This window comes from Pagrus pagrus (assembly GCF_965226575.1).
Source record: "Pagrus pagrus genome assembly, chromosome: 15".
In the NCBI taxonomy this organism is placed as follows: Eukaryota; Metazoa; Chordata; class Actinopteri; order Spariformes; family Sparidae; genus Pagrus; species Pagrus pagrus.
The window spans coordinates 15739329-15755971 of record NC_140199.1 but is presented as its reverse complement, the minus strand read 5'-3'; the positions used below and the strand labels follow the sequence as shown (position 1 = coordinate 15755971).

General features: G+C 41.8%; 2 protein-coding genes across 2 annotated transcripts; one reads left to right on the top strand and one right to left on the bottom strand.

Moving 5' to 3' along the window:
- The first annotated feature begins 384 nt into the window (after nt 1-384).
- On the top strand, nt 385-7928 carry csgalnact2 (chondroitin sulfate N-acetylgalactosaminyltransferase 2). Its single transcript, XM_084375489.1, has 8 exons — nt 385-517; nt 2649-3494; nt 3582-3798; nt 3963-4064; nt 4171-4349; nt 4452-4546; nt 5167-5248; nt 5336-7928. Exons 2-8 carry the CDS (start codon nt 2843-2845, stop codon nt 5626-5628), a joined length of 1620 nt encoding a protein of 539 aa, XP_084231615.1. The 5' UTR covers nt 385-517; nt 2649-2842; the 3' UTR covers nt 5629-7928.
- sec23ip (SEC23 interacting protein) lies at nt 7863-16340 on the bottom strand. The gene is made up of 18 exons (XM_084375488.1): nt 16017-16340; nt 14784-15289; nt 13895-14105; nt 13611-13804; nt 13400-13489; nt 13200-13320; nt 12757-12846; nt 12518-12659; nt 11588-11796; nt 11399-11496; nt 11088-11258; nt 10718-10813; nt 10448-10624; nt 10205-10360; nt 9774-9876; nt 8765-8947; nt 8526-8688; nt 7863-8329 (listed from the first exon to the last, which is right to left on the bottom strand). The coding sequence occupies exons 1-18, from the start codon at nt 16147-16149 to the stop codon at nt 8248-8250; spliced, it is 2925 nt and encodes a 974-aa protein (XP_084231614.1). The 5' UTR covers nt 16150-16340; the 3' UTR covers nt 7863-8247.
- Between the last annotated feature and the right edge of the window lie 303 nt (nt 16341-16643).

Sequence of the window (16643 nt, the reverse complement as noted above, 5' to 3'; positions counted from 1 at the left end):
GTGTATCATCACAGATAAGAGGTTTGCTTCACCACTTAGGATAGAGACACACAAGACAGGACCAAAAATATTCATAAAAAAGTAGGAAAAAACATCTATGGGATTATGACTTGTGAAAGTACTCACATAATAAAGTAATTTAAATGATTAAACCAATCTTGTAAATATGTACAAAGTAATAAAATATAAAAATATAGTGGAGTATACATATTCTTAACAATCGTTCAATAATAATAATAATAATAATAATAATAATAATAATAATACAAAAAATAACAAAAATAAATAATTAAATAATAATAATTAGTTATTATTATTAATAAAGACCACCAGCGTGTTCGATGACGACACTCGCTAGCAAAGCTCCCATTGGCTAGTCGTTGGCCGGAAGTAGACTACGACCCACTCTTTTCTCTTTGCTCCGTGGCATTTTGCAACACAGGCAGCCTGCTGCCGCTGGATCTGTACTAAACCAGCTGCTGTGAGCTCAGGCAGAAATGGACAAAGATGGCGTTAGGTGAGTAGTTGGTTTGATACTACTGTGACTGTCCGGTCGGCTCTCTAACAGATAAGAAAATAACCTCAAAGCGGAGTGAAGCTCCGAATATCGCTAAGCTCGCTGAAGAACCGTGCCAATATCCGGTTTCGGTATTTCAAAGTAAGTGTACACGACATGCAAAAGGACAAGATATCACACTTTGAACAGCAGTGTGCTTGAGGAGCTACAACAACGTGGCAAAAATATATGTATGCCACAATTTAAATGCCAAACTTCAATAAAAACTCACTGTTGTTCTTATTAACAAGCAACAGGACAGTTTTGGGTTTTTTTTCACAAAAGGAACCAAATAAGATCATTTTAATGACATGTTGAAATGAGAAATGTCTACACAACACACTTTCTTCTGTTTGAGTAGTCCAGTTCTCTACTAACAATTAAGTAAATTCACTGCAATTTGCGAGTCCCTGTTGATGCATGAATGTGAGGTATTCATGCCAAGGCATTCATATCAATGTGAAACTTGTACTGCAGGTTTCAGTTGTGATGTGTTTATTTTTATCTTCATCCTCGTCAACAAGAAAAAAGACAAAGGTGAGATAGAATCTGTTAGGTTGTCTATTATCTGTTGTCAAAGTTGTGACCAGCAGGAGTTTCATGTGAATGCTGAGTGAGCAGATCCTACAAGTGATGTGTGGCTTTACAAGTGGCAAAATTACTTGAGCTTAATATTGAATGATACTTACATTACGAATCAGAAATCCTCCCAAGTGGTTCAGTATGAACATTACGTTGCAGACCAAAAGCATGCTGTGCTTTGTTGCTCTTATTAATTGAACTCTACTGAACTTTACACTTGCTAAGTCATATATCTGTTTGTGTGATCTGTATTTTGGTGCAAATATGCACATCCAACACAACATGAGTTCCTTTTTTTGTTGTTGTGGCCCCTCCACAGATCCAAATCTACATAAAAAATGTCCAACAAACAGTTCTCAGTACAGTTTTATTGGCTACTGTTTTTCCAAACCTTTAGACATAATCTGCAGAATGGCCCCATGGTAATTAGTTGTGATCTTAAAAATGTCTACAGTCATGTTTTACTAAGCATTTATATTAGCTTTTTGACAAGTTGACATTAAACTGCTGGATCTCTGTGTGGTATGATCATGAAACTCATTTTCGAGAGGGAAACAAAGTTGTATCTGTTAGGAAAAGTGTTTAGGGAACAAAACATGCTCTTTTCCGTCAAGCAGCGTAGAAAAGGTCCGATAACTACCATCTCTTTTAGTATTAGAGCCGTGGTTTTCAGTTCTGGCCCTTCAGACTCGGAGTCCTGCTGGTTTTCATTATAGCTGTCTTGAAGCTGATTTACACCTATGAGGCCAGGTGAATGCTATTTGTCAGGATAGAAAAACAGCTTTACTTTGTGTGCTTAGGGTTGGAGCTGTTGGTTTTTACTGTGTGACCTTTAAGAAACGATTGTGCGTGGTATGTGTTGGGTAAGATGAGGTGAAAAAGCTCCACGAGCAGAAACACTGAGAATTCCTGCCTTGAGTTAGGACTGAAAAAACAACAAAAACAGATGTGTAAAAGACTTTAGCCTATAAATGAGAAAGACAATCAGGAAAACAACCTTTTACTTTGGCTTTTTAATATATTTTGGCTCAATGTTGAATCCTTTATTTCACATGTACCTGCTGTGGATAGGGCGGTGCTTTTATTTTGAAAAGGAGGCAGTTCGGCCGGAAGTCGATCTCCAGTAGCTTGCTGTGGAGCTCGCCCACCAGTTTTCCTCTGTGCTGTTGTTTAGCTGAGAGCTAGCTGCAGTGTGCTAGCTCTCCAGGTGCAGCTAATTCACTGTTTCATTTCAAAGTAAATCATTAAAATTTAAAATCTTCGGAGCAGTTGGACACATTAAGAATATGTTGTTACAGAAAAATATTTAATTCAGTGATTGATTGAAATTGAAGTTGGTTAATTACTCAGGTTTGCTTGAGTTAACACAATGTTGTATTATCATTTGTTATTGTCTGATAAAATGCTGATCCCCAGTGTTTTTATCTGAACCAAAGCTATTGATCAAAAAAACAGATTCACAAATGACTCCCTGTATTGTAAAATATTTTTATTTTATTATAATCTCTAGATGATCATCGAATGGATTTACACAGGACAGATAAATGAAGACACTGATAGATTGGAGCCAAGAAACAAGACCTTCACAATGACATAAACGCCTTTCCAAACCTCTAAGATGATGTGCAGACGCACATTGTATGTCATGTGATAAGAGGGGAAAGGGAATGCAGACTTGCCAGCTATAGCTTTTATGTGAGCGTGATGCCCAGGCGGGGGTTGCCGCTCCAGGGCCGGGTCCGCTGGCTCTACCTGGGCCTCTTCCTGCTGCTGGTGCTGCTGCTGTTTGCGTACCTGCTGGAGTGCACCCCTCCAGCAGACGTCAGCCTGGCCCTGCCCGGCCTCGCAGGGGAGAGCTATGGGAAAGAGTACTACCAGGCCCTGCTGCAGGAGCAGGAAGAGCGCCACCTGAACCGTGCCGCCAGTCTCAAGCGCCAGATTGCGCAGCTCAAGCAGGAGCTGCAGGAAATGAGTGAAAAGCTAAAGCTCCTGCAGGACAAGAAGGAGCTCCCCGGGGTGCAGGGCCTTGCCGAGAATAAAGACCAAGAGCCGGGAGATCTGCTGGATTACCTGCACTCTCAGATCGATAAGGCCGAGGTCAACACAGGGGCGCGTCTCCCCAGTGAGTATGCCCTGGTGCCTTTTGAGAGTTTCACCTCGTCCAAGGTGTATCAGCTGGAGATGGGGCTGACGCGGCACCCAGAGGAGAAGCCTGTCCGCAAAGACCGCAGGGATGAACTGGTGGAGGTCATCGAGGCTGCGCTGGACATCATCAACAACCCGGATGAGGAGGATGGCGTGGAGGAAGATGTGCCGATGCAGAGACAAACCTACACAGAGGGTCACTTTACTGAAGGTTAGATCTACCCGACAGCAGACTAATGAATGACTGTATCTGCATGTTTTCTCAGTGGAGCACTGTCTCTCATATTTTATTCCTCAGGACTGTACAGGACGGAGCGAGACAAAGGGACCCTTTACGAGCTCTTCTTTGCCAAAGAAGATTCCAGCAGCTTTCGTCACGTCACGCTCTTCAGGCCATTCGGTCCTCTAATGAAAGTCAGGAGCACATCTGTAGAAACATCAGGAATGATTATAAACATCATTGTGCCGCTGGCGGGCAGAGTAGAAACATTCTCACAGTTCTTACACAACTTCAGGTGAGAATAAACCATTGTCATTGTTTGCTCGACACGATCCAGCATGTTCACTTCAAATGTGCATTCAGTACACACGTTAGTCTGGTTTCCAACACTATTGCGCAATACGATACAGCCATATTGTTCTTGTGATTCATTTGATATGACGAAATATTTGTTTTTAGGGAGGTGTGCGTACAGCAGGACAGACGAGTGCATCTCACAGTGGTTTACTTTGGCCAGGAAGGCCTAGAGGAAGTGAAGACATCATTGGAAAAAATGTCCAGGTCTGTCCGTTTATGACTGAGAGAGAGCTTTTGATATATCCTGTGCTGGTTTTGTGGTAAATGTGTCATATGAATTCCAATCTACTGCATTTTGTTGTTTTTCCAGGGAGGAGAGCTTCTCCAACTACACTCTGATCCCAGTGGACGAGGAGTTTTCACGAGGTCGGGGTCTGGATATCGGAGCCCACGCCTGGAAGAAAGGCGACGTCTTAATGTTTTTTTGTGACGTTGACATCCATTTTACTCTGGAGTTCCTCAACACCTGTCGTCTCCACACCGCTCCAAGTAGGCTTTTACATTTTATTGCCCAGATTTGTTTTAATTAATTATTAATACAGCAAATGTGTCATAAATGTACTAATTTTTGCTTGACTATTTGTTTTGTAGATAAAAAAGTCTTCTATCCAGTGGTGTTCAGTCTGTACAATCCTGCCATAGTCTATGGAAATTTGGAGCTGGCTCCACCCATTGAACTCCAACTGGTGAGGACTGAAAGTTCACATTCAGCTCTGAATGATATTGGGAAGATGATTTAAATCTCTGTACTTTAAAGATCACCTCCAGGCACGTTTTGAGATATAAAAGGCTTCTGATGGAAATGATAATTACTGTCTAATATGGATTTTCCACAAAGAAGTTCAATGACCTGTTAACAGTTTTTAAAAGTATGTCTTTTCTCACACCAAGAAATCCAGATTATGCAAAAATTGGACTTTTCAAAAGTTTAACTGCTGGATGCAAGATGTCTCCCACCTCACTGAAAAGTCTTTCTCAGTATACAGTATGTGCAGTGTAGGTTTATTTGTCCATGTCACACTTGTACAAGTTGCTTATTGGACCATGATTGGCTTCTTAACTAGCTGTGATGTCACAAAATCATCTTTTACGTCCACATCTTGAACTCCGATTTGAAGCGAGCACAGAGGAGCGTTCCCGTCCAGCAGATGAAAGTGAAAACAGCCTTCTTGCGTCAAACTCTGTTCATACATCACTCTGCATAGTGGAGCTCAAACACCCGAGTGAAGTGAACAAAAAGCAAAACACATTTTCGAGTGGAAGGGGTCTACATGACATTTAAATGTGTTTCATTTCTTTCAAATAGATTCACAAAAAAGATGCTGGATTCTGGAGAGACTTTGGTTTTGGGATGACGTGTCAGTATCGCTCTGATTTCCTAAATATTGGTAAGCACTGATCACTTCATGGTGCGTATTATTTATGTACTCAAACAACTGATGCTGTTGGCTGACAAATTGAATTTATTCCTCCAGGTGGGTTTGATCTTGAAGTCAAAGGCTGGGGTGTGGAAGACGTCCACCTGTACAGGAAGTATCTTCGAAGCGACCTGATAGTGACGCGGACACCAGTGTCCAGTCTCTTCCACCTGTGGCACGAGAAGCAGTGTGCAGACGAGCTGACGCCCGAGCAGTACCGCATGTGCATCCAGTCCAAAGCCATGAACGAGGCCTCCCACTCTCACCTGGGCATGTTGGTTTTCCGCGAGGAGATCGAGACTCACCTACGCAAGCAGGCCTTCAAGACTCAGAGCAAAACAGAGGAGTGAGCAAAGCCTCAAACATCATTCCAACGTGAAGACTGCGAGGTGCTGGCATTATTAACGCACTACAGCAAAGACATGTTTACATGGATCCTTCTGCATTTCACCGCACAGCTGTAGACAAATGAATGTACAAAAACGAACATTGATCAATGTGAAGCTTCACAACATGGTACAAGTCTTATTGAAGAGCTGCAGCAGAATCAAACACAAGAGAAAAAATCAAATTGGTAACCTGCTGAAGGAAAACTCACAAATGTAAAACAGGTAATATGTCTCTTGGGGTAAGGTTGACATTGTGTTTTATACGTAATGAAATCAATTCAGTAAGCATGTCGTTATTATCTGGGGAAGCTTCTCATTAAGCCATCATATCTTCTTCAAACACAGCGCCTGACCTGCAATCAGTCTCTTAACCATTTTCACCTTCTCTGCTGCTTAAAGGTATACTACGCAGGATGTTTCTCAAAACAATGTATGGCTCCAGACTAACCTTTTACACTGGTGGCACTGGTGCGACTTACTTTTTCATTGAACTGCACCAGCACATAATTTAGTTGCGCCCGATAAAACGTGTTAATTAGATTTCTTAACACATTATGTAAATGAGTGTAAATAGGTTTAAAGGTGCAGATCCATGTTTTTCTTCATTTAAATCAAAGCACATAACCTCAAACAGTTTTTGTAGGCTACATCTTTTTTATATCAGACCTGCTAAATTTCAGGCACACCGGTGCAACCAATGTAAATATTCAGTCGCACTTGAGCGATGTTTGGGCGCATCTGCACCCTTGAGCTCTGCAATGTATAGACTCATACAGAAGTAATTCCTCTCAGTCATCACTTATTCCTGTATTTTCTTATTATTTTGTTGTGTTGGGGAGCTTTCTTGGCTGCAACTTTTAATGCAATAACAGCGCGCAGGGGAGGTCGGGACTTCAGAAAAAGGTAGCGACCAGGTACAGCATCGTAAGCAGCATGCATCAAAGACGACGCTACAAAATGGCGGACATCGCACCAAATAAATGCAAACATAGCAAGGCGAAACAGAGCAGATCAAGCTGGTTTAAAAAATGAGAGTAAAAAGAGAATAGCACTAAAGACGAGACGGTGTTGAGCTCGAAGTGTGAATGTTGTTTACAAACAGTAACCAACAACTCCTGCATAGTATACCTTAAACTACCTTTCACTGCTGAATGTGACCTCAGCCAGTACATTTCAGATGATTTCTTGTTCGAAGGATCAAATCCAACATGCTGTCAATGTTTAAGGTGGCTTTATAATAGAAAAAAATAACAGTAACATAGGGGTAACAAGTCCAACTAGAGAATTATTTATTTACTGGTGACAAAAGGAAATCGAGAAAGTTGCCCTTTCTTAAAATGTTGACCCCACAACAAACACTATGTTTCTATTGGTTCCCAGTTGTCTGCAAAGTTGAGGATCAAAGCAATTTACATTCTTTAACAATTTCCAGTTTATTGGCAGTTTTGTATGGAGCCATACTGTTATGTTAGTAATATATTTATAGATTGTTTCAAAAAAGGGACCTTTTTGTGTTTTATGTGACAGTCACAGACTATCTTCCTTTGCTGGTGAAATTTACAAAGTGATCAGTGAACAGAGAAGCATGTTGAAGAAATAGTTTAAAAGCCAGGAGCAAAAGATGTGCTTATAGCATGCAGCGCTATGATATCAGGTCTGTGTTGGACCAGTATTATTGTTTAAATAACAAAAGATTTGTCATGTGAGAATCACTCGCAGCACTATGATTCCTAATACTGGACTGAGATTGAATGTTACAGCCACTCTTGTAAATACTTTTCTAATGTTTCTTTGTTTCATACGTGTGAGTTGAATACTTTGTCGTATGTGCCTACATGCTTAAAGTGATATGAAGAGATTGTTTTCAAGATGTGTCAACAGCTGTAGGCCTGATGATTTTACTCCATCTCATAATGAGAGAGGACGTTTAAGCCAGAAAGGTTCAGTCAGAGGCCAGAGGCGTAATGTTAATGCATACAGCTGTTAAAGCGCTAAATAGAGCAGGCAAGAAGTGCTTTATTTTTCTCACAATGAAAGCAGGTTATTCTTGCATCTCATCATGTACTGTAATTATTTTTAACCAATGTTTTTGCAGATATTACAGCTTTTTGTAGATAGTACAACAGTCTCCTCACCCCGCAGGAGAAATGTTCCACGTCTTCCTCCCAGCAGTACACAACAGTTCAATCAGAGAGTAACTGTGCAAGGAAATGATTTATTTTGACATTTTGGCCATGAAATAAAACTTAAAGAAGGCTGCATTAACTGTGTCATTTCTCATGTTAGCATTTGATTTGATGATACATATTTTCAGTAAACTCGACCAGTTCTATAATTTATTCTATAAAAATGTAATATCAAACTTGTCAAGTGTCTTCTGGCTCACTTGTATGCTTCTTAATTTAAGACAAATGGCATAATACAAGTGTATTATTCATCTGCATACAATAAACTACATGAATAGAAAATAAAAGAGGAAAAAAAGAAAAAGCATAATCAAAATCCAGGAGAACTGACATGAAATAAAATCAATGGGAACGTTTCAGACAAGCTTATCTTCATCTTGGGTACTTCATTGTATTAATGTGCTAACTGTTCTGGATGGATCCCCATGGACTTGTAGATCTCTTTGAGAAGAAGCAGAGCTGTGTCTTCAGATTCCCTGCAAAACAACACAAGACACAACAAGTGTGAGTTGAACTTGTCGAGATGTAAAGAATAAAATTAATGCTGGCTGAATTGTATTTAGATGCTTTGGTTTCAGGGTCTTACAGATTATTGGTTTACCATAAAGTAGGGCTGCACGATACGGTAAAAACATATTGCAATTATTTTGAATGAAGTGAAGTTCTCCGTACCAGTAGCAGAGATGACTCTGGAGGGCAAACAGGTACTCGTTGAAGCTCTCAATGGGCTTCTCCTGCAGGACATAGTCGATGCGATTTCCCCCATTCAGCATCCCTATCTTCACCTGAGGCTCCTCTTCTCTCTGTGGCTCCGGGCTCTCAGGGATTTTATGCTCTGTGACAAACCAGAATGGAGTTATAAATCTCACACAATACGGAAAATACTTGATAGAACAGTCAGAGAAACTCACCTTCCTGCGCCTGCTTCTCCTGCTCTTCGATCTGATTGGCTACGATGGCCAGCTCAGCCTGAAGCTGGGCAGACGCAGTGTGAGCGCGAGCGAACTCGTTGAGTGTCTGCCAGGCAGTCCTCAGGGAGCTGATAAAACCTTGCTTCAGGTCAGAACCCATCCTGGTGAGACTCTCCTTCAGCTCTGAAACACAAAGAGATCCATTACAAAAAGCTTTTCTCATGTAACTGATAAAAGGTTTTCTTTAACTAGAACTAAAACGTGTCTGGCATTCCAACATGATGCATAACTAACATTTTTTACATATACAATTATTTTGCTTAACCAATTGTTGCACATCTATTTGTCCTCAAATCAAGCAACAAAAAATAACACGAATTGTCCTTAATGTCAACATTTTAGTCTAGCAAGAAAAAGTTCATTTTGGCCTTCAGCTTACATTTTTCTGCAAAAGCAACAGAAAAATCACTGTTTAGTCTGGTTTACTTCACCACAGCAAGTTCAGTGTAAGAACAGAGTCTTTGTATTTTGCCACCACACCCATTAAGGGCAGAGAGCTGAGGACACATCATGCAGTGACACTAGAAACCGAAGCCAGTTTAGGCTCTTGACATGGAACTGCATTTAGTTTTAACTTACACTTTAAAGGAGGTTAGGGTAACTAATGATTATTTCCAAGGCTGATTAATCTGGCGATTGTTTTCTAGATTTAACTATTAGATGATTGTTGATGAAATCTTAGAAAACTGCTGAATATGTCAATCAGTGTTTCCCAAAGCCTAAGATGATGCCCTCAAATGTCTTGTTTTGTCCACCACCCAGAGATATTCACTTTACCATCATAGAGAAGTAAAGGAACCAGAAAATGTTCTGGAATTTTTGTGAATCTTTTATATTTAAATTATGTGAACCGATCAATTGATCATCAAAATAGCTGGTGAGTAATTTAATAATTGACGACTAGTCATTTAATCCTTGCAGCTCTGTTGGTGATCAGTGAGTGTTGTACCGAGGTGAAGCCTCTTCCTTCCTTTGTGATGTGGGATCAAAACAGGCTTCAGGTCCACGTCTGGTAATATCATGGGCTCAATCCTGTACGCCACTGGGTCCAACTGAAAGAAAATGAGTCATTGATGAAGCCATCAGATAGTAATGCATAAAATGACTCAGCTTTACTGCTTTCATCTCACTTTGATTACACTTTTAGATACCGTGTTTGTGTTAACTCAGGTGTGGGCATGTGGGGTTAAAGGGGAAATTACTATGTTTATGTGACTAATGTTACGAATTAAACTGTGACTGAATTAGTACTTTGTACGTTACAATGATATTTACAGATCTTCAATCACAAACAATAAAAACAAGCCAAGTAGGTAGATAACTTTTGGGCATCTGTAGCTTAATTAGCAGTGGTTCCTTCAGGATGTGCAGGTTGCATACCGGATGGTAAATGTTGAAGAATCCGCTGCACGTGGGCAGCTGGTACGTCTCTTCAATCTTTTCCAGCCCTCGGACTGTCAGGAACATGCCAATCGGAGAACCCAAGGCAAAGAAATTCACTGGCTCGAAGTCCAGAGCATGGTAGACCACTGACACCTGCAGAGCAACACATAAATAAACGTACTGTCTAATGTCAAGTCAGATTTTCGAATCAGCTTCATCGGCTTTCTCAGTCACATTCACCTGTCCAGTGCCAACTTCAAAGTAGTTGTAGTTCACATGGATGGAGGAGACGCTGTTGCCCACTGGAAGCTTCATTTCAGAGGGATCAGGAGGAGTTTCAACTGCCTGCGGAGGCGCTGCAACCTGACTGACCTCTTTTACCTCCGCTTTCTTCTCCTGGGCTGCCTGGCGTGCAGCCTGTGTACATAAAACGAGGACAAAGACTGTGTTAGTTACTTCATCATTGTCGTCGATTTGCAAGCCTCACAGGTAGATAAGAGACACACGTACCTGCTTACTCACTCTTTCTTTAACAAACTTGGCAATCTTTTTCCTGGGACCAAGCGGGATTCCCATCTCTTTCAGGTCCTCGACTGTGCACATGAGCTGAAAGAATGTGAGAAAGGGACAGACTGAACCAGCACCAACTATCTTATAAAACTGATATGCAAAGAATGACAATGTAAAAGTCAAAGTTGTTTAATTACTTCCTGGATTTAAGCAATTAGCATTTTTACTATATTTAGTTCTCAAACATACCAGTATATTTTTGTCTTACATTGCATTGCTGGGCTTTTTTTGACCAAAACCCCCCTGGACTTATTAATTTGAGGTAAAACTTTAAAGGTTTACAATAAGCAAAAGAGGCTTTTATTCTTACAAAAGATTCTTCGTCAATCTTCTCCTCGTCGAAGGTACTCTTGTACTCAGACAAGCCCAGATGTTCCAGCATAGCAGAAAGATCCTCAAACTCTTCCCCGTCTTCTTTGGGCTCCTCTTCCACAGCTGGAGGCGTGACAGCATTATTTGTCTGTGTAATGGGGGCTGCCACCTGATGTGAGAGGGAGAATTTACAATTTTGCACTGCAACATTATTTTTTAAATGATCCATTATGCATGTCTGTATGCCAAAGAACTAAAACATTTTGATCAATTCATAAGTAATGTAATGTGAATTATCTGGTGTATGACCTGTTTGGCTTCTCCATTAGCAGCGGGTATGATCGGCTTGGCCAGTGCAGGAGATCCATTCTTCTGATTTGACAACAGGTCGAACAGAATCAGTGAACCTGCGAGTACAGAAGAGAAACAGTCCAGTCTGGATGAAATATAAAAGGACAAACAGCCAGTGGAGCAGAAGCTTATCAACTGGTTTATTACCTAAACTGTGTCCACACACTGATATGTTTCCTTTGTAGTCTGGGTTCCTCATCATGAACAGGGCGTAAAGTCTGTTAATCTCTTGGGCAACTGTGTCCATGATGGTCTGGCAGTAGGTGGGACTGTTGTAGAAAAGCACATCTAACAACGTCTCGTTTGTAAAGTGACGTAAACGTCCAGTGCTTGGCAAAGTAATCTTCTTTATCCTCCTACAAAGAGAAATAAAAAATACATCTATGATTAATTAAGTCTGTTAAAACACAAGTTAGATGGTTTTTAGATTTTTTTTCTTATTCTAAATAAATCCCCTGAAAAAACTGAACTCAACAATGAATTAATCTCCTGACGTGTTGTCTGTGTGACCAAACTGTGCCATAGACCTCTATTTAGGTCCAAAACTCAACAATGAGCCACTTTGTTGCACTGGGCGACATGTTCCTTCATTTCTATGAACACACACTGAAGTTTGTTTTGAGTCACACCACAAACATCAACCAGCTGCTAAAAACAGTCAGCAGAGTATCAAATAAGTATTCATCCGCAGCTGAAAATAGCCCCAAACAAATTTACTATTTCTTCTTGTTTGAATAATGTTGGCTAAAAACGACAGCAGGCAGCTGTTTAAGGAAGTTACTGAGCCTTTTTTTAAAACTGAAACTATGTTTGTGTGGCCTTTATTTGAAGATCAGTAGCAATAAATGTGCTTAGAGATGAAAATCACAGACAGGGTAGGAAAATTAAGAAAGTATTGAGACACAGAAAAATGTAAAAAAACAAAAAAACAAAAATATCTTTTGTATAATTAGTGGATAACTTTGAGTTAGGATGTCTGGACCTAATGGATTCATTCTATGTATTTGTGATTTGAATCATTTAATTGAAGACATTGAGACTTCCTTCCACAGTTGGTGTAAACCTGCCTCTCCTCACCTGTCCACCCCCGTTGCATCACCATGTAGAGCCGTGTGCCACTGGACGGGGAGGAACTCCACCCTGCTGAGGGCGTGCTCTTCCAGCGGTTTCTTAAAGTGACTCTGCAGCAGCTTCAGTGACACACTGCGGAAGTCGTCCACTGAAAGGACATGGATTCGTACAGTTTATTTTATAAGTAAGGTCACCATGGAGTTTACACTGACACTGGCAAAACGGCACGATTGTATGCTGCTCACCACACTCGACCATGCTCCTGAACCTCAGGTCACACACAGGACCGATTCCATGAACCATGAAGACGAGATGATCCACCTTGGGGAGCTCACCTGGAAGAAGAGCCTTGATTTTACTTTAGTCACTGATCATCACTGATTAACATGCAGTTATAATCAGACTGTTAAATAATCATTAAGCTTCATTACGTTAAAAATTAGATATTAAAATGAATCACACAGCTAAATCTGACTCATTTCCCTCATCAAACAGATTATAATGGCTGGCACTTCCTCTAATGTCTTTTATAATGAGTGACTCACTTCATAGAGTCCTAAAAATACTCTGCAACTATCTGAGCTTTCTGCTCGGATCAATGAGCTTCTTGTCTACGATGACAAGCTGACTTTCATGCTGTTTGTTTCCCCCATATGTGCCCAAACTTAGATTAAATTAACTTGACTACCATCAGGCACTTCATCAAGGTCATCGTCAATGCCTCTCTTCACCACTCTGGGCCTGGTCTGCCCGTCCTGAGTTGTGCCCCACTCATCTGGCATGGAGGAGGGCTGGAACTGCACGATCACCTACAGAGGCAAACAGAACGTGTTTACATCAAACTAATGGGGTTAATCAACACTTAACACTGATCGGACCAGAGTTTACCTTCGGATTGTGCATGACAATGGTCTCCCCCGACGGGAACTCCAGTCTACGGTGCCACTGGTTGGTAGATACAGCTTTCTTATATTCTGACTGAAAGACACAAGAATAAACACTGATTTACAAAAACATTTGCAGAAATAGATGAAAAATATGCATATTTGACTCACACTCAACACATCTATTTCTGGTCAAATGTAGCAGTGAGACAAACCTCCAGCTTGTCACTGAACTCCTCAGAGTAAGGAATAAAGCGACTATCTGTATCTCCTTTGTAGAACCACGAGCAGCGGCGGACCTCTGTGGGCTCCTCCTCCCAGAACACCGCAGTCCGTATGCGGTCATAGAGCTGCACGTCGTATCGCCCTCCATCTGTGCGTACGATCACATTTTCTGGGTCTGGTTGAACTGGAAGAAGAAAACGCCCCCACAAAAACGTTAGAGAGGATCACAGTGTCACTGCGTTCACAAATTAGCATGTACAGTCAGGGATCGTACCAGAGTTATACGTCTCCTCCAGCTGAAGAGAGTCAATGATGCTGAAAGGAAGCCAGACGCACTTTGACTCCACTTGCTTGCAGAAGAACCAGTGAGGCTGGACTGGCTCATAGACATTGTAGTTGTATTGCATCATGGGACCAGCAGGAACAACCGCCCCCCCAGCAGTGCTGGCTGGAGGTGGAGGTGGGTGAATATGTGTAGGAGGAGGCTGAAGAGAGAAAGGAAACAAATTCCTTTTTTATAACAAGGACTGGATGTAGATGGTGCAATTAAAGGAAAAGTTCACTGAAAAATTTTAATTCAGTCATTATCTAGTCACCCCCATGAGGATGCAAAGTCAGGTGAAGTTTCGTGGTGCACAAAATATTTCAGGAGCTTCACAGTAAAACAGTCTTTCAGAACTCTCCTCAACAACTGAAGTAGCTGGGGACTAGTTTTAAATAATAAAACAAACAACCAGCTGAAAAAAACAAAACATAAAATGGCTCCATACAGCTCGTCCGATGTAATCCAAGTCTCCGGAGACCCCAAGACACGTTAAGCTTGTGCAGCTGCTTCAGACGATTTGCACGCTAACGCTCTTACTTAGCAGCTACAGTGAAGAATTTGGCTTAGAAAAGGGTGTAAATAACGTCTTTGTATCACAGGACATCCGGCGACTTTGGAGCCATTTTATGTTAGTAACTCTGGTTTACTGTGAAGCTCCAGAAACATTTTGTGGACTACGAAACTTCATCCGACTTTCCATCAACATGGAGGTGAGCAGATAATTACTTTTGGGTGAACTGTTCCTTTAACAGTCACTTCTCTAACAGAATGAGTTAATTAAGTATCTGACAAACAAATCTGACAGAGTCACTGATCTGAAAAGTCAGCTTTTATCCACCTTTGTGAATGTGGGTCCTGATGGCGGGAATGTCTGTTGCGGTGAGCCGAGAGAGTACGGATTCTGCTGAGGTGCGTGTGTCGGTGGCAGGACCTCCGGAGCGGGAATATAAGGACTGGCTCTGCTGCTGGTGGGGGTGTGTCGGTACGGGTTATGACTCTGCAGCTGCATCTGGGGAGGTGGTGGGGTCATTGTGGTGGGGGGAGGAGTGTGACGCCCCATAGGGCTCTGGTAAACTGCATTGCCAAACGCTGTTGGAGCAGGGTTCATCTGCGGGCCTTGATGTGGCGGGGCCGCCATGCTGACACTGCTGGGAACAGAAACCGGGCCTATTGTTGTTGGGGCTGCGGACAGGGTCGACGGAGGGCATGGCGACTGGCCGATGGATGCGAACGGGTCACTGGTGGTTACGGGGTTGGAGAAGTAGTTGAATGTGGAGGGGGCTGGTCCATTCCCAGAGATCTGACCTAGAAAGCTGTCTTCTTCTCCGACATCAGTGGAATCATCTAATAAAGCAGAAAAACAACAACAACAAAAACAACAGAGTCAGACTTTTTCATTTGACCAGTGAACTCATTTATTTGTGAGATCCAAAACACTTATCACATTAAAACACAACAGGGGGCGTGGATATCTTCAAAAGCCTCATTTTGTCTGACCAAAAGTCTAATAACCAAGTACATTCAATTTAGTATTACATAATCTTGAGAAAAGCAACAATTCCTCACATTTAAGAAGCTGACATTAGAGTTTTTTGTTGAAAAATGAGTTGAGCAGTTGATCACTGATCAGAATTGTACATTTTCTGTCAGCTAATTGATAATTCAGCCAATCATTTCAGCTCTCTATAACAGTATTACAGTACTGATTACAACATCTGAGGCTGAGGATGCTACGATTTTAAATACAACCCAGTTTACAGCAAAATACAGCTAATCCTACCAGTAGAGTATTTAACTTGTCTTCAAACACTTTATCGAAAATATTATCCTCTTTACATCCTCTGTATGTAGCCACACATTAAACCAGGGCACAGTCCGACCAAAACACAACGCTGTCCACCTGTCTGAAGGACGACTGTCAGCTCACACACAACGTTTCTGTTTCATTTCCACTAATAAAAACAGCTGACAGCAGCACAGGACAACGGTTAGCTAGCTAGCTTAGCCTGCTAAAGACACAGCTAGCTAAGGTTGATGTTTGGACATTTCCACAGCCGGTTCTTCGCCTCACCTCCTGACAGCACCGCCGGGCCAGTGGCCTGACTCACTGGCATGAAAGGCAGATTGAAGTTAAACTCCGGAGCGCCGCTGAACAGTAAATTTGCACCGGTGTTGGGAGCATTATTATTTTTTCTATCTGCCATTTTCCCCTACAATTACACGTAGCCACTAACGTAGCAGGCAGGCAGTGCACGCTCAGTACTCCGACCAGCCTTCGCCCTGCCGTCACAGACTTCACTGAGCTGTACAGCATCGATAGCAGCTTCACGCACGGCGGAGCAGCCTCACATGTAGTTTATAGATCTGCTAACACCACGCAGGTACGTTTGACTGCAGTTGGTTGGTTGTGGAAAAAAACAAACGGTCACGCTGACTACTGCCGCCTACAGGCCGGACAGATTCACTGCAATGTGACGTGCATCCCTTCATCGGAGCTAAAATAAGAAAACGCTATTTTTAATGGAGAGTAATGTTATACAAAGAGTCAATGGTTTTCTTTTCACTTCTAAACTATTATGAAAACACCCAGCCCGTTGAGGTGCACTAAAAATGTGGAGTAATTGAGCCAGCCGCGATAGCTCCGCCAGACTCCTCCGTGCTCCGGTCGGTCCCTGTCCACAAAACAAACGAACTAACG

What these genes read in the sequence shown, in the direction of transcription:
- csgalnact2 (XM_084375489.1), top strand. Translation starts at nt 2,843, where the DNA reads ATGCCCAGGCGGGGGTTGCCGCTCCAGGGCCGGGTCCGCTGGCTCTAC. An exon ending in AGAGGGTCACTTTACTGAAG is followed by an intron (nt 3,495 to 3,581) that starts GTTAGATCTACC and finishes TTTATTCCTCAG; the next exon opens with GACTGTACAGGACGGAGCGA. An exon ending in CAGTTCTTACACAACTTCAG is followed by an intron (nt 3,799 to 3,962) that starts GTGAGAATAAAC and finishes ATTTGTTTTTAG; the next exon opens with GGAGGTGTGCGTACAGCAGG.
- sec23ip (XM_084375488.1), bottom strand. Translation starts at nt 16,149, where the DNA reads ATGGCAGATAGAAAAAATAATAATGCTCCCAACACCGGTGCAAATTTA. An exon ending in GGAGAAGCAGGCGCAGGAAG is followed by an intron (nt 8,689 to 8,764) that starts GTGAGTTTCTCT and finishes GGTTTGTCACAG; the next exon opens with AGCATAAAATCCCTGAGAGC. An exon ending in CAGAGTCATCTCTGCTACTG is followed by an intron (nt 8,330 to 8,525) that starts GTACGGAGAACT and finishes GTTGTTTTGCAG; the next exon opens with GGAATCTGAAGACACAGCTC.